Source organism: Tubulanus polymorphus, chromosome 4, assembly GCF_964204645.1.
Source record: "Tubulanus polymorphus chromosome 4, tnTubPoly1.2, whole genome shotgun sequence".
In the NCBI taxonomy this organism is placed as follows: Eukaryota; Metazoa; Nemertea; class Palaeonemertea; order Tubulaniformes; family Tubulanidae; genus Tubulanus; species Tubulanus polymorphus.
This window is the reverse complement of record NC_134028.1, coordinates 6226814-6249237: the sequence shown is the minus strand read 5'-3', so window position 1 is coordinate 6249237 and position 22424 is coordinate 6226814. Positions and strand designations below refer to the sequence as shown.

The following is a 22424-nucleotide window of genomic DNA, read 5'->3' as shown; positions in this document are numbered from 1 at the left end:
TTCCCTCTGAGTTTTCCTTGATTTTTGTTCCAGATCTTTCTGATTCCCTGAGTTTTTGAGGCTTTCCAGGTCAGTAGCCACCCTGAATAATCAACTCATAAGAAATTTCAAAACTTAGTCCTGAATATATGTACTTGTAAAGTGTAAAACATACCGTGTAAGTTGATGGACGAGCCGGGTCGTTCAATACGGACGATTTCATCAATATTTGACCAGTGGTCGGATTCACGGAAAAGTACTGCAATGCTTGAGCATTTCCAACCATGTAATAGCTCACTTGATTATGCGGAGACTGTAGATATATATATATATATATATATATATATATATATATATATATATATATATATATATATATATATATATATATATATATATATATATATATATAATATATATAATCAACAATAAATGATCGAAAAATAAACGTCTACCTTCTTAGGATCACGTACATTGAAATATTTGTAATCTTCGATACAAATCAAATTAGTGAAATTGCATAACATGCTCGCTGCCACTGTGATTATTCGGTGCCACCCCCAATTGCCACTACGAATGTACTGAATTTGTTCACATTGCTAGCCAAAGGACAGTGTCATTACCCAGGCTCCATTACCGTGTGCCACAGTGCACATATCTAACTATAAATAAATGTAGGAAGCTACGAGTATACTTGTAGTGGCACTGGTGACAGAACTGGAAGTATGAGTATATTTATAACCGGCAACGAACATGTTAAATCATACCACACTTCTACATGATCATTCAAGCTCTATTCAGTTCATTCAGTTTCAAATCATCGAAATTCAGTAAACGTTTTTGTTTTCGAGATAAACAGATTTTTACTCACAAATCTATCCGCATCCGTAGCGGTGACTTTGTAGACCTGTTTCGTCATCGGATCATTCTCGTTGATATTCGCGGTATCGGTGAACGTCGGCCCGGCCGGGTTGATGAATCGCGGTTTATTCGTATTTCGATTGATGTTGATCGTTAACAATTGAGTGGCCGTTTTCGCCGGAGAGCCTCCATCCGATGCCACGACTCTCATCTAAAAAAAATTGACGCTTCTTCAGAAATCGGCATTTTCATTTCAATTACATCGAGATTTCATGAGGAAAAGTATGGTGATTGAAAAAATCTTCTGGGGTCGATCCCATAGTCACGGTTTAGACTTAAGACCAGCAAGACCGACTAAGTTCTATAGACAATCTATGGATCTGGCCCCTATGGTTTTTGTACCCAAAATCGTGACAAATTTTTGATTATCTAATTGAATCATTTTTTTTTTCAATAAGGTATTGCTTCAGGGGCCGGTTGCTCAAAAGTTGGTTAGAGTTAACCAGTAGATAGTTGATAGGGTGACGATTGAAATTTCATTGTGACTATGGTATTTAATGGCTGGTTATCTTTAACCAACTATTGAGCAACTGGCCCCAGCAGGCTGATTACTATCTAATCTCTAATAGCAAAACCATTCATCAGTATGATGTACAGCCTCGAAAAAACTTACGACAAATTGCGTAGTTGGGATAATGCTCAGATCCCCGATCACAGTTACATCTCCCGTATTCGCGTCCACAGCGAAATGCGACGTCGCAGTACCGTCTCCGATAGCTTGAAATTTCACAGTTCCGAACGGAGCATAAACCGCCTGGAAAAACATTAAAACGTACTCGGGTTAGTTAGATCATAGCCTCGAATGTGCAACTGGCATACGCACGAGGACGTTTTGAAATGTTTCAATCGAAAATTTGATAAAAACCCACTACGTACGAAAATCAAAAGAAATATTTTTATTCAAGAAATTCAAAATTCAAAATGGGGGATACGTTTCGCACTCAGAATAGAGATGATTGTCAGGTGACGGGTTTCTATCATATTATCTATTCTCTAAGTTTCAGTGTGGCTATTCTACTGTTACAATCGAAATACTTGTCTTCGCAATTCAGTACTTACCAAGTCAGCATCGGTCGCCCCGAACTTGAATATGGGAGGTGCGGTCGTGAGTGTAGATTCTGGTATCGCGATGATGTAATTCTGCGGGGTGAATACCGGAGCATTTCGATTTCTCAATATCGTCACAGTCAATTGTCCAAGTTGCGGGTCAGCCAAGGAAGGCGTTCCTTGATCTTGTGCTTTTACTTGAACCTGTAACATAAAAGCTGAATGAATCAATTTTGAACATATTTGACGTCGTAAAAACTGTAACAAAAAAGCTGAATGAATCAATTTTGAACATATTTGACGTCGTAAAAACTGTAACAATCGCATCTATATACGTTGATACCTAGTATGCATTATTCAAGGAGTTCTGTGTGAGTCAATGTGCACTACATCATCAATATTGGCATTTCAAAATAACGATTACAATTGTGGATTTCAGCATTTATTTAGTAATCAGATTTATTTCATAACTCCTATTTCATTTTTGATGCATTTTCATAATCATTTTTGTGAGGATGTGCACTACGTCATCAATATATCGGGGCTAGACTCGTTGCTGTTCAATTCGCTCATTGATATTCAAATCCAAAATAACTTTTTGATCCTTAATACCATATAACTTTTAGTTCAATATTGAATGTCGACAATATCAAACAATGTATGCTCACAATATATTGATCTCTCGGCGCTGTGGTGAGGCTCTTTTTAGCATATACATCACCGGAATCGGGTAAAATATCGAAGAATGGCAACGCATCAGCTTGTCCGGTGACTGAATATCGAACCACATTGTTAGGAGCCTAGAAATTCAGAGAACACGAAATAGATAAATGCATTTTTCTAGTCAGATAGAGAAAATATCGGATTTCATGAGTAATTCTGAATACCAGGTATATATTTCTTAACCCTTTCAGTAGTGACTAATTAATATCCAAAAGTGCAGGAGATAATTTGAAAGTTTAAACAAATTCCCCCTAAGCGTAATGAATAATGAGCATTCCGCTATAGTGCGCCTACACCGCGGTGCAGTGTACTGTAGTTACACTGCACTGCGGGGTAGATGCACTGAAGCGAGGGTTAAAAGACTCCTTCAATGACTCCGCTATGCTGTGTACCGGCTAGGATGACACTTCTCCCTTTTCTCCGCGGAGAAACAATTGGGGGTAATTGGCTCGACGAATACTCCTGAGCAGGTTGTACCAGCTCAACAGTTGCCTCTCAACTCTAGGAATCGAACTACCTGAGGATCTGCATCAGTAGCGACCATCTGTTTGATGGTTTGTCCAAGTTGAAAAGTCTCAGGGATTGATATGGTCAGGAATCGCTGGTTACCAAACGTTGGCGCATCCAAATTGCGATTAATCGTAATCGGGACTATGACGAGAGCACGTTTGGCAGGCACGCCATCGTCATAAGCTTCTATCATCAACTGTAAATAGAACGATATAATAACATTAAATTATGATTCTATGAAATAGTCATTGAAAATTCACTGGAGGTTTTTGTTACGATGTACTTGTAAAAGTGATCAGGAAATGTGCATGTTTAAAGGCCTAGGCCTAGGTGTATGCTATCTGACACAGCTGTTGGGAATAATATATTGGGAATAGAGTATTTAGTATGTCTCAAGGGTAGGTTAACGAGTGAAACCTAGTATTTTCGAACCCAGTCAGTCAAATTTGTCAGTCAATTTATTAGGAAGGACCTAAAATCAAGGCATGAAGGGTAGGTAAATTGAGAATCCCAAAGTGATATAACAAGAAAAATGATGTCTGAAAAGTTTCTTCTAGGCTTATAATTCATTGATTCGACAATAACCTAATAGTTATTTTCAGGAATACTGAAAGATGACTATTAGATTATAGTCGAAACGTCAAATCAATAACTTATTAGTAAACTTTTCAGACATTATCTTTTACATTATATCAATTTGGGATTCTCAATTTATTTTCAAAACATGGACATAGTGTTTCATCAATGGTTGGTCTTAATACAATACATACCCTAAATGTATTCACGGTTGCGGTGTTCACACTTTGGGTCATTGTAATTTGACCTGATGTCGGATTCACGGAAAAGTAATTTTGCGCCATTGAATCGCCGAGAAGACGGTATCTCACGAGTCCGTAGTCATTCTAAAAAGTAAATAAATTACTCGGTAACTATGCAACGATTTCCATGACGTTTCTATCCAACTCGAAATATGCGAGTCATACCACGGTTCCGTCTTGATCGGTAGCTCGGACAACGAGTACAGGGTATGGGGCTTGAACGTTGCGATCAATAGACCTCGAATACGGGCCTCCGAACCCTGGTGCAAAGTCGTTGCGTATAACAGACACTGTGAATGTACATTCCGTACTGCTGAGGGGCGGCGTTCCTGAATCTGTAGCTTTAACTCTCATCTAATAAAAAAATCAACAATTATCATCATTAGAATATCTGTTACCGGTAATGGTAATATTTGAGAAAGCAGCAATTGATCGAAAATAAGAGCATCGTTGTACCATGAAGGAGAATATGGAAATGAAATGAATATCCTGCAGATATCATTGGACCAAACAGTTTAATAAAGTAAACTTTTAATGCGATGTGCTCACTAGGGGTATGGGAAATGAGCCCCCACAACAGAAAGTTTTAATGGTTATCATTACGTTCACTGTAAACAAATTTTAAACACGTACCTAATTCCAGGTACCGTACTCTACAAATATAGGGTACTCAATTCTGAGTATTCTTTGTGGATGAATGAATGGTAATGATAATAACACTGGTAAATATAATAATCATATTGATTTTCATAGAAACACATATGACAAAGTGCATACGAGTGGCCATCATTTTCTTTCTCAGAGTTACCATGTTCTTGAACGTGTTAAGGCGAGTACAGCACCCTAAGTTGAGTATACCGTTGGATAAATGTGTCGCATACTGTACATGAAGGGTTACTCAGAATTGAGTATATCTCAATAAATTCGCCTAATAGTCTAATCTAAATTTACTCACACTGTACGTTGCAGTCGGGGCGTCTGCTACCAAGCCTTTTTTGATGAACACATCTCCGGTAACCGCGTTGATTCCGAAATAGCTCATCGTCTTCTGGTCGCCGAGTAATTCGAATTTAACCCCATGTCCATCGGCGTCAGATGCCGTGATTTTTAAGAATCCGACACCGACCGCTTGTAACTCCCTGATCTGTTGCGCGGGATTCGAAGTTGGACACACGATTTGTGGATTGTTGTAGTTTGACCGAACTGTCACTAAGAGTAAGGCAGTCGCGCTTTGAGATGGTTGGCCATTGTCTTTTGCTCGAATTCGTACCTAAGATTTGAAGATGCGTAAGCATTTTTCTGCCTGAGTATTTCTAAGCTCAATCATCACTTTGATTTTAATGACTTACCGTGAATTTATTCTGTGGTTCGTTGCGTAAACTAGCCTTGATGGTCACTAGACCCGTATTGGAATTGATTTGGAAGTAATTCGGTGCCTTATCATCTCCGATCAGTTCATAAGTTATTGTCTTATGCGGGGCCTGCAACATCATAATCACGATTATCATATTCTGGCCGACAGAGGGGACCAGCCCAACAGTTTTTGGTAATTTAGTTGAATTGGCTCACTTTCAATTAGTTGAGTCAATCCTTAACCAATGGGGTACGAGTTAATTACCAACATATGTCCAATAGCTCATTTTATGATACTTTCCATTGTTAAATTTTCATATATCGTAAATTCAGTGATGAATAACTTACAGCAGTATCCTGATCAGTAGCGTTGGCATCGAGAACTGGTGTCCCTACTTGTATGTTATTGAATATCGTTTTCTCGTACGGTGTATTTATGAAAATAGGCTTATTTTCATTCCTTGTAACGGTGATTGTGACAACGGCCTGATTAGTCGACTGTTTCGGTGGCGATCCTTTGTCTTGGGCGGCAACGGTTATCTAGAAAATCAAAGAAAACATTGTATACATATATAATGTCGCCTTACGATCTAACGATCAGATCAGATCTTAATCAACCTGAGCTTGGCTTTAGTCTTTATTCACTGCCGAAGCTAAAGGAAAAGATCCGAGGACAAGCAAGAAACATAACATGGTGGAAACCCGGGCGAGCTAATAAGATGAAGAATTTCATGCACGACACTTACCGTGTAGGTTTTTTGTTTAAGCGGGTCCAAATAGAGAGGTTGTTTGATACTGATGGCTCCTGTTGTTGGATCGACAGTGAAATACTGTTGAGCAATCGCATCGCCGGCAATTCGATATACGATATCTTTCTCCGGTGACTGTAACAAATATCAGAAACCGATGATTATAAATGAATCAAGTGCTCCGCAATTTTTTACACATCCTACCACTGAAGACTGTTCAGGTTAGATCTTTTGGGACCATGAAAATTCTTCCAAATTGACCATTTGATGGTCAGGTATGTCGAACAGTTCCGTTATTCAATTTCGTATTCTTTGTAAAAATAATTCATGTTTGTCTTTTTCGCTTTACTGTACTTCATTTGCCGATAATGTTTTGTTACATTAAGGAGCATAAAACTAATTTTGAATTAGAATTTGGTATGTACTTGATATAGAAGTTCAAGCGACCCAGTCACTAGAGAGACTGATAATCATGCCATTTTAAACTTTCTTCAATATGCCTGGTGAAATCTTCCCTATTTCTATTGAGCAGTCTACACGGGTGGACCCAGAGACAAGTTAAAAATCAATGCATCCAAAACAATGATCTGGAAATTTCGAAATTTCAGTGCATTTTCATGCATCTTCTAGGCATTTTGGGGACATTTAAGAGAAGATAAGCTAAATCTTGCGCTGTGAACTGTTGTCTTATTAGTGGTGGATGGAAAATGTGCCTTGAAAAATAATGCCATTGTATTTTCAAAAGGGCATGGGAAAATTGCAACAGGAGCATGTGCTCTTTGTGCTCTGATCTGTATTCGCCCTTGGAATATTGCAAAATCTATGGTCGAGAGAACTATCTCACGTTACTCACCCTGATATCAGCATCTGTAGCTTGAACGGTGACGATATTCTGAGAGACAGGATGTACATCGAGTATTGCTGGTGGATTATACAAGTTCGGTTTGAAGATCGGCGGATGTAAGTTTCGGTCGACGTTGATCGTTACAGTACCGGTACCAGTACGGCCACCCCCGTCATTAGCGACGACACGTAACTGTAAAATTAATGATTTTATTTCCATATATATAGCGAGTAGGTACTTTTTCATAAACCATACAATGTTCATAGTTGCTATGTTCCGGTACTCAAATCAAATCTTATTGTTGAAGTCATCAAAAAGGAACCAAAGTCACTGATCATAAACATTTTATACTTTTAAAGATTTCCAACTTAACCAGTGCATCGTTTATGCTTTGGAAAATCGTGGCCCAGTTGCTCAAAAGTTGATAAGAGTTAACCAGTGGATAGTTGACATAGTGACAACTAAAAGTTCATTGTTATCCGCTGTTATCTATGACCAACTTCTGAGCTACTGGCCCCAGAAGTTTGCCACAGCTATCAATCGAATCATAATTTTTTCCTTTGCCGAAAAATAATTATGATTGCCGTTACAAAATCAACTTTTCCCACTTTTCAGAAAAAATCTTCGTCAGTTTACACGAAGCCTTACCTCTAGGATGTACGAATGACAATTTCTAAATGTTTCATACTTACGTAATAAGTCGGGGTGCTGGCCGTATCGCTAGTCAATGCGGTTTTCACCGATATAGCAGCAGTCGTCGGATCCAAGCTAAAATAATCTGTACCGGGGTAATCGCCGACAAACGAATAAGTGAGATTCTTGAACGCGGGCTAATGGAAGTAAAATACATGCAATAAATAGACACATATTTTTAATGAAACTTACAACTGAAATGTTTTAGCTCAAGGGAATATTGTATTTCAAACTATCTGTAATGTTGAATATTTTTCTGTAAAGCGCACCGAGTCATTATGAGATTTAGCGCTATATGAAAACAATTTTCATTTTTATTATCATTATTATTACAAATGTACAATTCTTCTGCCATGCGATAACAAATCAGCGCGAAGGTACCTGGGTATCGCTGTCCGTGGCCGAACACGTCGTAACGAATCCGGTTTTTGACGCAAGAATACGAGCGTTGCCGTTACACGTGGTCGGACTGAAAACCGGATCGAACTGGTTACGCACTATGTCTATGCGTAGATAAGCAGTCGATGGTAACGGTGGAATAACGGGATTCCTGGCTTCGATTTCAAGCTGAAAATATATATAACCGGTGGCATTAGCGTTATTACTTTCTTTTTAACAGTCTCCGGCGCCTGATTACACATTGGAGACAAAATACTTCAGTAAACCAAGTATTGTTTACCAAATTGTAATCAGCGTGCTTTACATTTGTATGAACATGAGCTGATAAAAAAGTATTTCAAAAACACTTGGAGAATGAATATCAAGTTAAAATTTAAAGACTAATTGCAGTTATAGATTTTCCTTAAAAAAGTACGTTTTCAAATTCTTCTTATAACATTGTACTGGTGGACTTTGTGTTAAAACAGTTGGTTCTACAAACCAGGATTCAATGTGAATAATTTCGACAGGATTCATACTGACCTGGTATCTGTTTATCGTACGTTCAGCGGACAGCGAGTTCAACACCGTAACCACTCCGGTGATCGGATTGATATCGAAAAGACTTTTTCCGCCGGCCGGACTCGAGCTGATAATTGAATATCGAGGCTCCTTGTACAGTTGCTAAAAAGTCGAAATGATAATACGCATGGATTCTTAGACTAAAATATAGATTAGTAGTTATATCAATTACTATAAAAACCCCAATGAATTATTGAATAATGTATCCCTATCAACTAACCTACTATGTATACCTATTTTTATACGTTATACTATTATAAAGTGTAGCAGCAGAAATAAGTGTGCATTTGGGTACCTAAATCTTTAAGCAGGCTCACCCTATATTACATACTATCAGAATACATAAAGCGGATGTATTTTTGATATTATGTGCATATATCTACATACATTTTATATATGAGTGACTTGTTTTATATGTACTATTTCTTAGTTTTGACAGGCCACTCTAAGGCTAATTTGCTGTAATTTTCATAATTTACATCTAAGTACATTATGTTGTAAATTATGTTTGAAAATAAAGCATTCAACACCAATATCAATGATATTTATGAGCTAAATAACGATAAATCAAATTTTAGATTCTGCTGAACAGGCATTACGCATATATACGCTACGTACCAGTGTATCTTCATCGGTTGCGTTCAGATAGAATATACTTGTACCGGGTGCTTCGCTTTCTAGAACGCTGAATTCGTAAATACTTTCCGAAAATACCGGGCTATTGTCGTTAACATCCTGAAATACATTATGAAGCAGAACGTGTATTCTGAATTTGGTCTGTATTGATTGTGTGACACTTTGTTTTTTGTAGCGGGAGCATGAATGCCATGATGAACGTATTTGAGTGAAGTAAAAGCTGTGTTTAAATGAGATTTGTTTGTCTTCTAAGGGTTTAATACACCCGATATTCGGTACCAAAGAGAGAGGAGACCAACACAACATTAACTAACGTAACTACAAAAGAAAACACGGTTTAAAACTGCACAAATTTTACTTACGATCACTTTGATCTTGACAGTTGTCATAAATTCAGCATCGGTCGCTGGGTTCGTCTTCCCAGCAGTGACAGCTTCACTAGTCGACACTGTTAACGTATACTCCTTCACTTGTTCGTAATCTAAAGGAGAGGTCGTGGAAAGCTGTCCGGTAATCGCATCGATCTTGAACGGAGCCGCCGGTTGTTTCGGCTGGGTTATGTGATATGTGATATCTGCGTTTCGATCACTGTCAATTGCCTGAAAATAGAGAAAAAAAATGTTGCTGAATTCAGAGGACTTACTGAAAAAGATTTCACAACTAAGAACGACTCTTCAGACAGAATTGTTATTCAGAACTCAGTCTGTAACACATTCAGCTTCACGTTCAACAAATCTATATCGGTTGAAAAAAATGTCCGCGGACTACTTACTGTCAGTTTGATGACCGGAGTGTTCGCCGATTTACCTTCAAACACGCTGGCCTCGTACAAACGTAGTGGAAATACCGGCAACACATCCTTCACATCGGTCACATGTATCGTAACAGTCACCGTACCCGTACGAGCCGGGTTACCGCCGTCGATAGCCGTTACCGTCAAATAATGTAGCTTCTGCTTTTCATAATCGAGCGCTGATTTCGTTAGTATTTTTCCGGAGTTGGAGTCGATCACGAAAAAGTTGCTGCAAAATTACGATCAAGCGATGATGAATCTAGTCGGTTTTTTTTTCCGGACAAATGAATGATAAAACTTATAGAGGATCCTACATTAATTTAATGACAGGTGAAGTCCGAAAGGTTTCCTTTAAGATCATAATTTATTGATTCGACGTTTCGACTATAACCTACCAGTCATCTTTGAATCAATAAAATACTAGGAAACTTTTCAGAACCTATATTTCTCATTTTATAAGTGTAGGATTCTCTATATATCACCACAACACAGACATAGTGTTTCACCAAAATGGTTTTATGATAAAACTTGGTTTTTGAACTTACTCATTTGCTGGAACGCTGAAGGTCACTCTGCCATTATTACCAGAATCAGCATCTGTGGCCTAAATTATACAAACAAATAGTGCTGTATTCTTTATTTCAGAAGTAAATTAGTAGAACTTACGAAATTTGTTTCTGAATTTTGCGAAGTTTATGGGATACTGTCATCTTTATTCTCACCTGTACGGAGCCGACTTCATAAGGAACTTGGTTTTCCGGAACGGAAAAATTATAATTTTGCGGTGAAAATACGGGATTATTATCATTTACGTCCATCACTTGTACGTTCAACGTCGTTGTAGCGACCTACAGAAAAACCGACGACAAACTGATTAATGAGTGGGAGTGGAGACGGTAAAATGAGTGGAGCTCTGCCATCTTCCATTAATCCTGAGGTGTTTTTGAGGATTTTGAGGTGATGCTACTGTTCAGTGCGTCATCTCAATCAAAATAGACACTTTTAAAATCGATAAACGTATTCTCAAAGCAGGAGTGCCATGCATATAAACAAACCTGATTCGAAACGGTATCCGTTGCTTGTAGCGTCAGCGCGTAATTAGGTTTCGTCTCATAGTCCAACGGCTTCGCTACCGTGACAATACCGCTACAAATCAATCGCAAACAAAATTGAAAAGGTTTTTTTTTGGTACCGGTACGTAAGATTCAAATGTCATTTATTCAGCAATATGACATTAACTTTGCTTGCATACGTACGTATTTGGATCAATCGCGAATTCCTGGTTTGTATCGCCGCCTGTGATCGAATACATCAGCTTATCACTTTCTGGATCTTTGGCAACGAGCTGGAATACTCGTGAACCCGTATGAGCAGCTTCACTGACCTGTCGCGTGTAAGACGCTGAATCTATCTGCGGTGGAAGGTTTTTGTCCCGTATAACGTTGATAGTCACATGAGTAATGCTGAACCTGTGTAGATTCATACAAATTCGTATTTAAATAAATGAGAAAAAAAAGTTTACGAAAAGTAATACGAAGTAAAAGTAATACGAAATACAGCTCGCAGGGTGTTCAACTCTGAGATACCAGGGGCGGATCCAGACCGTATTAGCCGTATTGCCCAATACGGTCTAGAATTTTTAAGTGCCCTTCGAAATTTCACCGGCAATATTTTTGACGGCATTATTTCAGCAACCGCTAATTCCGTGTCCGGAATCCGGGCATAATTATAAAATTAATCGGTAAATACTGCTGCCGAGAAAGTGAGGAGAGATAATCATATTTGATATTAGGCCTTTTATCATGATAAATTAAAAAGGGCACTTTCCTTTTTCAAGGGGCACTCATGCTTTAGATGAGGGCACCTTGTCCTTGCATTTTCAGGGAGGACTAAAGGGGGCACTCGTACTTTAGAAGAGGGCACTATACGCGGAAAATGTTGAAGAAAAGGGCACTTTGCCTTTTCAAGGGTTAGGCTTTAATTCGCGGTGAATGCTGAAGAAAAAGACACTTTTTTGCCTAATTTCTAAAATTTTAGGGGCACTTTTGCTTTGGAATACGGCACACGACATACGGATAAATGTGAAGACGAGGCAATTTTTGCCGATTGTTAACAATGAAGGGGCAACTTAGCCGTATTCTGTATAATTGTTAAGGGGCACTTTTAAAGATTATAGGGGCACTAGGGAAAATATAAAAAACAATGCCAGTGTTTTTCATGGGTGTCTTCTGTGAAATTCATTGTTGATCTTGAAGTTGGCGACAACCATTCTTTCATGGGTTCGCCAGCTTCATTTTTTATCCGCATCTGTTGAAATCTTGTCTCGGATTCGTTTATTCTGGATTGCTCTGCTAGCCTCTAGAAGCCCTCTAAAAGCCTTTAAATGTTACCATATTTTCAAAGTTTTCGGCGCTCGCATTCACCTGGATACTGGGTGTGCCCTAAGATCAGAAGGGTGCCCTTAAATTTCCTTCCAATACTCTCTACTCATCCTGGATACCAGGCTGTGGGTTCAAACCCTGCATAGTTGAGAAATTTCCTGGGGCCAGTTGCGTAGTCACGATCAGTTGAAGACCATCTTATAGGTAATCTAACAACTTAAGACCACTCTCGGGGTCCGGACTCTGCCTTTACATAGAGGTGGCTCTTAGGTCAAGACATACGGTAGGTTGTTAAATGCATATTTCATTCTAATCCCCTAGGAAATTGCATCTTTTTGGATGAATTTCTTTAAAAAAAACTAACGACAATGGCACAAGACTGCTTGTGGTCTTTGGCACAGTTTTTTTATCCAAATAATGCCTTTTCTTATGCCTCTGGACCCCCACCTTCCAATTTTCCTAGACCTGCTCCTGTTGAACGCAACAAACCAACCTTAAACAAGGTTTAACACAAGGATATTTTTACCTTCTATCGGCGACCGGAGCTTGATCTTCAGCACGAACATTGAGAACATACTGCTGCCCCCTATTGACAGGGCCCATTACTTGAATCTGGCCGGTGGTTGGATTGATCGTGAATAGATTTGTGTTGGCTGCGGTTGTCGATACAATCGAGTATCTTACTGTGCCGAAGAGACCGGTGTCGGCATCTGTCGCTGCGACTTGCAAAACGTTTCTCGTTCCGGTTCCTTCTTTTAGCTGATTCGTGTAACCGGTCGGAGAACTAAATATCGGAGTGTTGTCATTGACATCGACGATATTCACCGTAATATCCGCCGTCGTTGATCTTCTTTGAGCGGTGTCGGCCTCCGTGACAGTAGCCTTAAGAAAAGAAATATACCGGTACGGGTCATACAAATGAATAGGATAACTTGAAAAGCACACAGGCGACAATGGTTCTCGGGCTCAGACTCGAATCTGTCGTCATAGATGTATGCATGAGGCAACTTCGAAAGTTCCCATTGCATTTCGGATGAGTTAAAAGGGATAAAAGCTAAATTCCTTCGAGACAACTTCTTGAATTTCGAACCCATTTCTCGGTAATGGGGTCATCTCCAAGGTTGTGTCAATGAAAAACTGAGTTATTACTGCCTAGTTTTGGCGCTAAACAGTACAAAAATATGGGTCTCATAACAGAAGTCCGAGAACCAAAAATCCAATTATAAATGTGGAAAGTTCAAAATTGAAAAGTCTACTTTTGGCGCAATTCATTTCTTGGTTTTGATGTATTGAGGATTACTAGACGTCTAACCCTAAACTTTTGAATTTTCAATAATTTGCAACTTAAATTGCCATTGAGCTGTACAATCAATCAATTCCTAATTACCTTAATATCATCTAATAAACTAAGACAACTTTTATCACTTTCCCTTGAGAAATAGTTTTAAGTTCACATATTTGCATAGCTTCCAACTTCTAAAGCATATGGAAAAATCTACGGATATCTCGTAGCAACAATTTCTATGCGAGCATACCTTAAACTGAACTTGTTTTGTTACTGATTGCTCATAATCCAGCGTATTAGTATTCACGACCACGAATCCTTGGGCGTCAACGCGAAACCAGTTTGTGTTTGTAACTGACCAAGTATACCTAACAAATTGAAAAAAATATGTCATCTCTTATTCACTTAGAGGGGATGAGATGCAAGATTCTGAAATGTTGTCTTATTCCATTTTCCACTTTTTTTTTCAGATTTCTTCATGCCATAAACAAAATCTTTCGCAAACAAATTTTCAAAAGGGACATAAATGCATAACGCAATTTCTTTATTTTCGAGGAGGTTTTATGCAAGAATTGCATAGTTAAACATGTTTAAGACAATGTAACAATTTCAACCTGTAATTAGCCTAGGCTACACAAATCAATGACTGACACTAGACAAATAAACATGTACATCTACTGTGGACTATCTAGGGTCAAAGCAGAGCTCAGAGATAGAACATATCCAGCCTAAAGGGGAAAACTACAGTTTTTTGAAGACAAGTATTTTCAAAGATTTTCGCATAGTTTCAAAGATCTTCAAATTCTCTCACACATTTTTCACACAAAAATTACATTTCAGAAATTTTCACATTTATCACATGAAGCGTCTCAACCGGCATTTATCAGTATAGTGAATCCCAGTATCCACAAATGCAAAAATCGAATGAAATTCGGAATTATTTCTAATTCGTTATATTCAACAGTTAACTCACTTGGGCGGTGGATCACCAGGCGCAACGTCTTTATCAGTAACGATCAGTTGAAATTGTTGAGTGAAAGCTTGATTACTCGTGATGTACCCGACGGGTGAATTTTCGCGCACCCAACCGGTAAATGCTCCGGCTCCGAGCGAACTCGTAATCGTCGGAGGGAAATTGTTCGCCTTCACGACGTTGATCGTCAGGGTAGCCATGTTGTAGCGTTGATTAACAGAAATTTCTTCCGCCTGTTCGAAACAATACATACATTTAAACGCGGATACTTTTGTCAGCGGAAATTATTTTCTGGTCAACTGAAATTGAACTAGTTCTACGCAAGCACTCCCAGGACCCAACATTTGCGTGGGCAACTTACAAAAAGTACCACGTTCATGAAAATCGAACCCCCCCCAAGACATGGCTGGCTATGGACCTGATAGTTACTACACTGCAATTTCAGTTAACCAAAAAACTAGGTCAAACAAATCCCTAAGATAAATCTTTTCAATTTCATACAACCTAAGAAACACTTACTTTTATGTAAAGTTTTATTTCATCGAAACTGATACGGTCAATAGGAGCTGTTTGCGTGATGACTCCTGTCGTTTTATCAATCGTAAAATACGAAGACCAATTACTCGGTATTCCTAAACGAAAAACAAAAATTACCACGTAAAATACCGCAAGTTATTCAATATGATTCGCATTCCTTCCTTCGAACTGTACAATACGTACCATTAGTGATTGAATAGGAAATTCTGAAATTCAATGAATCTTGATCGCGAGCTAAAATGGCTGCCGGTTTTACGGTCAAAGCAGACGACTACAATTATAAATCAGGACTAGAATTTATAAAATTGCTCAGATTACCGACAAGTTAATCTACGTAGATTAGACTCTTTCAGCCCATTATTTGAAAATTCGATACATTCTAGAATTCTTACCACGCCTCCATTGCTGATGATGTCTGCGGTGTATTGAGGGTTCACGCAAACTTCTTTGTAAGTCACACAACCAGCATAGATGAACGCAGGGGGCAAGTCATCGGCATCAGTGATGTTTACTCGCAGTGTCGTGAATGAAACTAGTGTTTTACTCACATCAGCTGGTCTATCCTAATTTTTTTCAAATTCAAAACAGTTACTTCCCAAAAAAGTATTTTCATTTGGTAATCATTCTAAAGGGAATCTAGATCCACAGACAGTTGCGAGTTAAATTTCAAACTATAGAGTCTAACAATTTTAAACTCTGAATCAAATTTTACATCTGTGGAACCAGTGTTTTCAGTATCATGAGGAAGAATATACGAAGCCCTGGAGGAAGACATGGTGAAAAATGAATATCCTTTTTCTCGTGGGAACAAAATATCCCGTTCACCAAACGAAAGAATATTCTTTTCATTTATTCTATTGAAAAGTTCATCTCGTTCGTTCCTAGATGTATTTTTCGCCATGTCACCCGCGGGGCTCTGTAAGAATATGATAAGTAATGGAACTTACACTTGCTGTGATGTTCAGAAGGTAATATGGCCTCTTGCGAATGGCTTCGTAATCTAACGGAGATTTCAGGGTTACGTAACCACTTCTCGGTAGATCGATTGCAAAATATTGTGTAGCATCAAACTGGTGGCAAAGAATGAAACATTTTCAATAGAAATCATTTCGTGATTCAAGATTATCGAATAACAGTTCATTTCTGATTTTCGTTTAAAGATAAAGATGTTAGGTATTTCTAGAATCGTTATCTAGAGCTACACTATAATCATTCACTTCCCCGCGTTAAAACGTACCACTCCCGTTTCCATTGCGCTGAAAGTAATGTCGATTTCCGCATTGCTGCCCTCATCCAGATCTGTAGCAGCTATCCCTCTATATATTGTGTTACCAATCGGCGTCAACTGGAAATAAACAATGTGGTTCAGGTACACCATGCCCACTTTGGTAAATACTTGCCAATCAGACAACATAAATATTCAATAAACAAATTAAATAGAGCAACCAATGACTTTGAAACTCATTGTGGAATATATCATGAGCTGCAAATTTACAATTAATTGTGGTTACAAAATATGCATAGCTAACAATCCACAGGAAAGGCTAGAAAAAAGGGCACTCATAAAATTTTAGGGGGGTGCGCACCCCGGTACCCTGCTCTGGATCCACCCCTGAAAGCCCATTTGGTATGTTAAAGATTCCTCCCAGCACAAACAGCAATGAATAATAGCTAACCATGAAGAAGCTAGAGGCCTCAAGATCCAGACCACCAATGACCGATCGTTTGTGGCATAATGATCACAGGACAGCCATGTTGCGTCAGATCAACCCAATTTTTCTTATGATGATAGGCCCTAGCAGCTAACATCAGATCATTTTTGATAAACTTACCTCATTGACGGATGTTGAATATGGGTCAAACATAAACAATGGTGGGTTGTCATTAATGTCTTGAATGTTCAAATAAACTGGCAATACCTAAAAAACATTTTAAAAAAAAATTGCATATCAAATGAAAAGCGAATGAACTAGGTTACCAATAATCACCTAATTTTCTACTTCTTTTCATGACATTGTGGTAGCCTACGTTGTACGATTGATTGTGACCAATGAGAAGTAAAAATTACAGCACTTAAATTGAGTCGAATATAAACTCACGCCTGTCGGTCTTGGAATCAGAAACCAGTTAGAACTTCAAAACTGGGCATGCCAGTCGAGAACTGTACTACCTCTATAGCCTATTACAATCTACAGTCAACCCCTAATATACCGCCCTCCCACATGCTGCCAACCCCACCTACCGCCAGGTTTTCTCAATGTACATCTCTATACAAATACATCGCCATAAAACACCGCCATACTCTCTATACTGCCAAAATCATTCTGCACCGATGTGGACGGTATATCGGGGGGGGGCGGGGGGGTTCTGTATATCAATTTCTTGAATAGAATATCATCACTTACCACTGGCAGCGATGAACCGGCCTTTCGACAATTAATATTGAACTCCACAGTGTTAACACCAGTAATGAGGTCATCCTGAATTGACAATCAACAATGAATTCGTTGCGAGAAAATACAAGATCAATCAATTGAAGGTTGAAAACTTTCACGCAAGTATTTGAACATAGCCTGTTAGATTCACTGTTAGATTTTTTGCACAAGTTATGTATGGACGAATAGTTGAAATTATGGAAGAATTAGTATAGCGTTGTTAGTCAGTCAAGCTTCTATCAACTAACCCTCATAGGACCAGACTTTTTTGCGGATACCTGAACATAATTTGAATCGACAACGATCTAAAGAACTTGGGATGGCATAAGCCTAGCGTATCTGGTAAATACTCAATGGGTGAACTATAGATTGTATCGAATGAGTCTGGCCCCTGATATCATCGAGACATCAAAGTTTTCCAATGAACCTACTCGATCTATCGGTGCATTGAGTTTCAAATATTTTTTCCCTGTGGTAGGGTCGGTGATGATGGTAAAGTAATCTTTCGGCTTGAAATCTGTTGTTCCGCCCGATAACGTGAGATTGGCTATGGCAGGTGGCTGATTGTTCAAGTTGCCCCAGATAAAAAGCTCACTACGATATCTGTCATCAGTCGCGGCCGCATTCTGCAAGTCTACGAATTTAACATATAGAACATAGATCAATTTTCTAATATTGACACGATATTCATAACAGACACAGCCCTTTTAATACTTAAAACGAGTTATTTTGGTCACGGGGGCCCAACACAAAAAGTTTTTGACCCCAGTAAAGCTTATATAAAAAGATCATACATGTTGACAAGAGAAATTCCACAATAACGAAGCCAAGATTGAAAAATTCTATATCAGAATTATTATATTTGATGTGCGAAGTTTCGGCTAACAACCGTTAGCCATCATCAGGCATACTCAGGCGTACATCATCAGTATGCCTGATGATGGCTAACAGTCGATAGCCGAAACGTTGCTCCTCAAATATATACATTCTGATATAGAATTTTTCAATCTTGGCTTCGTTACTGTAGGATTTCTCTCGTTATCATCATACACGGATATTGTGTGTCTTCTCGTCTAATCATATATGTTCTTTTATATATAGTACCTAGGATCTGGGGTCAAAAATGTGTCAGGCCCCTGTGGTTTTGGGTCCTAACTTATTAAGCTTGCTTAATCAATGAACTTTGCATCAAGGGAGATCTGTAGCCTTCCAATATGCTGCAGCTAGTAAGGTTGATTCGAACATTTTTCTGTTCCAGTTTTGAAGGAAATATTTCCCTAGAACTCATTACCTGCTGCAGATGCTTCAAATACTCTCAAGGTCAAAGTACCCAATTGCTGTTTTTTCGGAACGCCACCTACCAGCGAGTACCTATCACAAGCTGTAAAGAAATTTAGCATAACTGAAAGCTAATCATTATGAATCATTCAAAATATGGCAGCATAGCCTGGCATATAAGGTATTGATCAGTCAGCACTGAAAGGGTTCATCTAGTGAACACACACCACAAATTGGTGAATTGATGGTACCTAGTGCACTGTGTCAAATCTTTGAATTTGGAGCCACCACCAATCACAACATGCCTGGGTTGGTGAGGTGGAATTGCCGATGCCGCAATAGATAATATAAGGCAGGTAATATTTTGCCAATGCGGCATTATTCCTGTATATTTTGCCAATGGCTTGCTCTGCAATCACCCAGTCCTGAGAGTGGCCAGTTCGCGGCGCTCCGTAGCTACGTGTACTAAGAACTCGCGTGAACCACTCATAATTTCTTGGAAATGGGAATTTCTTGCGAGACTTATCTTAAAACATGAAGTAACCAATGGCAATTACACCAAAAATTTGAGTTTAACTTTTTTGTGAAACTGAGCCCAGGTAACCCGCGGGCTAACTCTATTGAAAATGAATCAAGTTAACCCCCGGGTTATAGCCTAAAGAGGTAATGATACGGCATATACCAGCTTGATCAGTCTATAAGGCTAAACAAAACAATACCTTCTTGTTTCTCCGCAGAAGACTGGGTCATTTTTGTAAAATATGATAAAATTTGTAACCAGTACATTTCTATAACGGCCAGGTCTGTCATGGTAAAGTTGATCACGATTTTTAAAAAAAGTAATGTGTTGGGTAGATAGGCCGCCTGCAGGGTCAACTTTTTATAAGCTCAGCAGAGCGGAGAAACAAGGTATCAATTTTTTTAGCCTAAATCCGCTGGTATTCCAGTAGACTTTTTGAGTTTCTAGAATAAGATATTTTTGGGGCTTTCTTCACTTTTTTCTGGGACTTATTTTTCATTTATCCATGATTCACGCGTGTTTAATTCGATCTCACGAGTAATTATTCATCATCTGTCAAATTCAAAAATGGGACGAAGTATCGAAGAAGGACGGCTTGCCCGTAAACTCGATTGCCACTGTCAGTTTCTAATCCAATTCTATCTTTATTGCTTATCCGTTCCGCATTGCAATTAATCCTATCAGTTCGTCAGGCATTAACCCGTTAACTTATTTTCGATCTAAAGGTCCAAGTTTTAAACTAGAAATGTGGAAGTTCTGCGTCCTTAGCGTAGGTTAGAATTTTAAGATCGGGGATCATGCCGTGCCGCCTCCTGGCACACGGCGACAAGGACTTGACGACCCCAGGGTATCCAGGTACTATATATAAAAACATTATTTCATATATTTTTTATATATAGTACCTAGGATACTGTGGTCAAAATCCTTTTGTGTCAAGTTCCTGTGCCAGTGAATACCGATGGAACTGTTTTTTGGTGACCGAATTGGTCACGTACTCACCATCTGTTGGTTGTTGGCCAAACGCCGACGAGATGCAAAATATTGCAATAATGAGAAATGGAAGAACAGTTTCCACCTGTGGTTTATACGGTTTCCTCATTTTGTCGGCTGTAATAAATCAAAACACACATATGAATCCAATTTGAGAGGAAAAATTCCTAATCTTGTGAAGTTATATAATCCGGAATCGTATGAAGAAGTGTCAAACTTCATTTCCATTAAAATCTATGCATTTCTAGAAGCGTTCTTAGATTACCAATTGCATTTCGTAAGTTTCAGCCCAGTTTTCTGTCGTAGAAAGTGATTCTTATAAATCACCCTTTTTAGGACTATTGGACTAGTAACATGAAAATTCTCACCACACTATTCGAGCCGCGCAAGATATTCAATAAATATTTGTCATCAATACGAGTGAAAATCTGGCAAAACAGTAGAAAACTTATCAAATATTTACCTCTAAATTGTGAGCCTTACACAGGGAGTAGCCTCTGATATGCTGTAAGGGTGTGATCGACACCGGGCCACCTACATACGATTTTAAAATAATGTGCTATAAAAAGGTATCCTCATATGAACAATAAAAATATGTATGTCTCGATTGTTTTCTTTAAATAAGAATTCCATTCAACTGTGAAAACCAGTTCTCCAACAGATAAATGCGCCGTTTAATTTTAACAGGCTGCGTTGAAAATGCAATAAACCGGTCCTGGTTGGTACTGGCATCAATACAAAGTGGGTCATCACACATTTCGGGCGTATAACGACGCCCTAACACCCGTCTTTCGAAACCAGTATTTACAGAAATATATCACAAAATATTTTGTAGACCTATATGATAAATTGTCACTCACTATGTCACAGTTAAGCTGTTTATATAACAACTCAAAAGTAAATTTGATGTGTTCGTACTAATTGGCCTTCCACAAAAATCTATATTTCTGGGTAGCAAAAATCGCATTTGTTTTTTCTTATCAAGTATCGAGTTTCAATCGTGTAGTTTTCACATTTCTAGTTTGGCTCATTAGATAAATGATGGGAATTGTTTAATTTGGGCTTTGGGGATTTTCTGTAATCAGTACGTAGGCCTATTCCAAAGAATTCCTTATTAACTGATTAACTATTATGTAATGGTTCAATGAATGTACAGAAGTTTACGAGGGGTGAATTTATTCATTGGCAAGTCATCAACAACAAAATTCACGGCGTTGGGGTATTGGTCTGAGACTTTTTTCTTGCCGGCTATCATGTATATTCCAAAAAAACACCCTGTTGAAGATTCGACGTCACAGTATTTGGAGTGTGCTGCGTCTATTTTTTAAGGCTACGAAAGAAATTTTTTTGTGTAAATCAATTTTTCCATTTTTCTTTTCTCGCTGAAAACTAAAGAATTTTCGTCGCTTGCGCTAATCCGATACTCCTGCCAATTACGATAGCACAATTTCCGCTTTCAAATCAGTAATTATTCCGGCGGATGGTTCTTCGGCGAGCTTTCCGACCTCCTTACGAGTCATTCTCACAGATACGACGTACATCTTGCTGTTTGCTCTTTTTTGTTGTCGCACCAAAATGGAAAATTCCGCTTTGTAAGACTGAACAAATTTTTCTGTGAGTTCACACGATTCTTTGAACAAAAGAGGAGAAGATTTTCATTTACCCGCTCATTGCTCAGTTTCTTTTTGCGAAGAATCAGCCTCAACCGTATTCTGTTTGTACAAAACAAAGTGAATTTTCACAATTAAACTAAGAAATATACAACATAGGGCCTACAATCATAATCCGCGGACGAGTTTACCGTTAAAAAATATCAGATTCTATCACGATCCTTGTGGTGTCGATAATGTAGAGAATTCCACAATAATAGAAAAAAGTCCGAAAATGTTACCGGAGCTAGTAGTTTATTCAACGTTTCGACTATATTCTAATAGTCATCTTCAAGCATATTCTACTTTATCAGATTCTATGTCAGAATTCAGAAATTTCTTAAGCAAAA

The 22424-nt window shown here is 38.5% G+C and overlaps 3 protein-coding genes and 1 long non-coding RNA gene across 4 annotated transcripts; all 4 read right to left on the bottom strand.

Moving 5' to 3' along the window:
• Nucleotides 1-796: 796 nt before the first annotated feature.
• On the bottom strand, nt 797-5040 carry LOC141903475 (protocadherin gamma-B4-like). Its single transcript, XM_074791594.1, has 8 exons — nt 4954-5040; nt 4164-4352; nt 3951-4082; nt 3188-3376; nt 2616-2747; nt 1960-2151; nt 1514-1654; nt 797-1051 (listed from the first exon to the last, which is right to left on the bottom strand). Exons 1-8 carry the CDS (start codon nt 5038-5040, stop codon nt 797-799), a joined length of 1317 nt encoding a protein of 438 aa, XP_074647695.1.
• Nucleotides 5041-5992: 952 nt separating this feature from the next.
• On the bottom strand, nt 5993-10091 carry LOC141903473 (cadherin-1-like). The gene is made up of 9 exons (XM_074791591.1): nt 10041-10091; nt 9596-9832; nt 9216-9332; nt 8559-8699; nt 8019-8204; nt 7637-7774; nt 6954-7136; nt 6098-6235; nt 5993-6004 (listed from the first exon to the last, which is right to left on the bottom strand). The coding sequence occupies exons 1-9, from the start codon at nt 10089-10091 to the stop codon at nt 5993-5995; spliced, it is 1203 nt and encodes a 400-aa protein (XP_074647692.1).
• A 133-nt stretch (nt 10092-10224) lies between these two features.
• On the bottom strand, nt 10225-10809 carry LOC141903395 (uncharacterized). The gene is made up of 3 exons (XR_012619072.1): nt 10749-10809; nt 10572-10630; nt 10225-10255 (listed from the first exon to the last, which is right to left on the bottom strand). It is a non-coding gene; the product is annotated as an uncharacterized LOC141903395 (long non-coding RNA).
• Nucleotides 10810-11009: 200 nt separating this feature from the next.
• Nucleotides 11010-20534, bottom strand: LOC141903472 (cadherin-99C-like). The gene is made up of 15 exons (XM_074791590.1): nt 20435-20534; nt 18929-19018; nt 18069-18271; nt 17608-17682; nt 17035-17121; nt 16440-16547; nt 16150-16272; nt 15595-15765; nt 15386-15473; nt 15185-15297; nt 14666-14898; nt 13943-14060; nt 12934-13289; nt 11283-11495; nt 11010-11172 (listed from the first exon to the last, which is right to left on the bottom strand). The coding sequence occupies exons 1-15, from the start codon at nt 20532-20534 to the stop codon at nt 11010-11012; spliced, it is 2241 nt and encodes a 746-aa protein (XP_074647691.1).
• Nucleotides 20535-22424: the final 1890 nt, after the last annotated feature.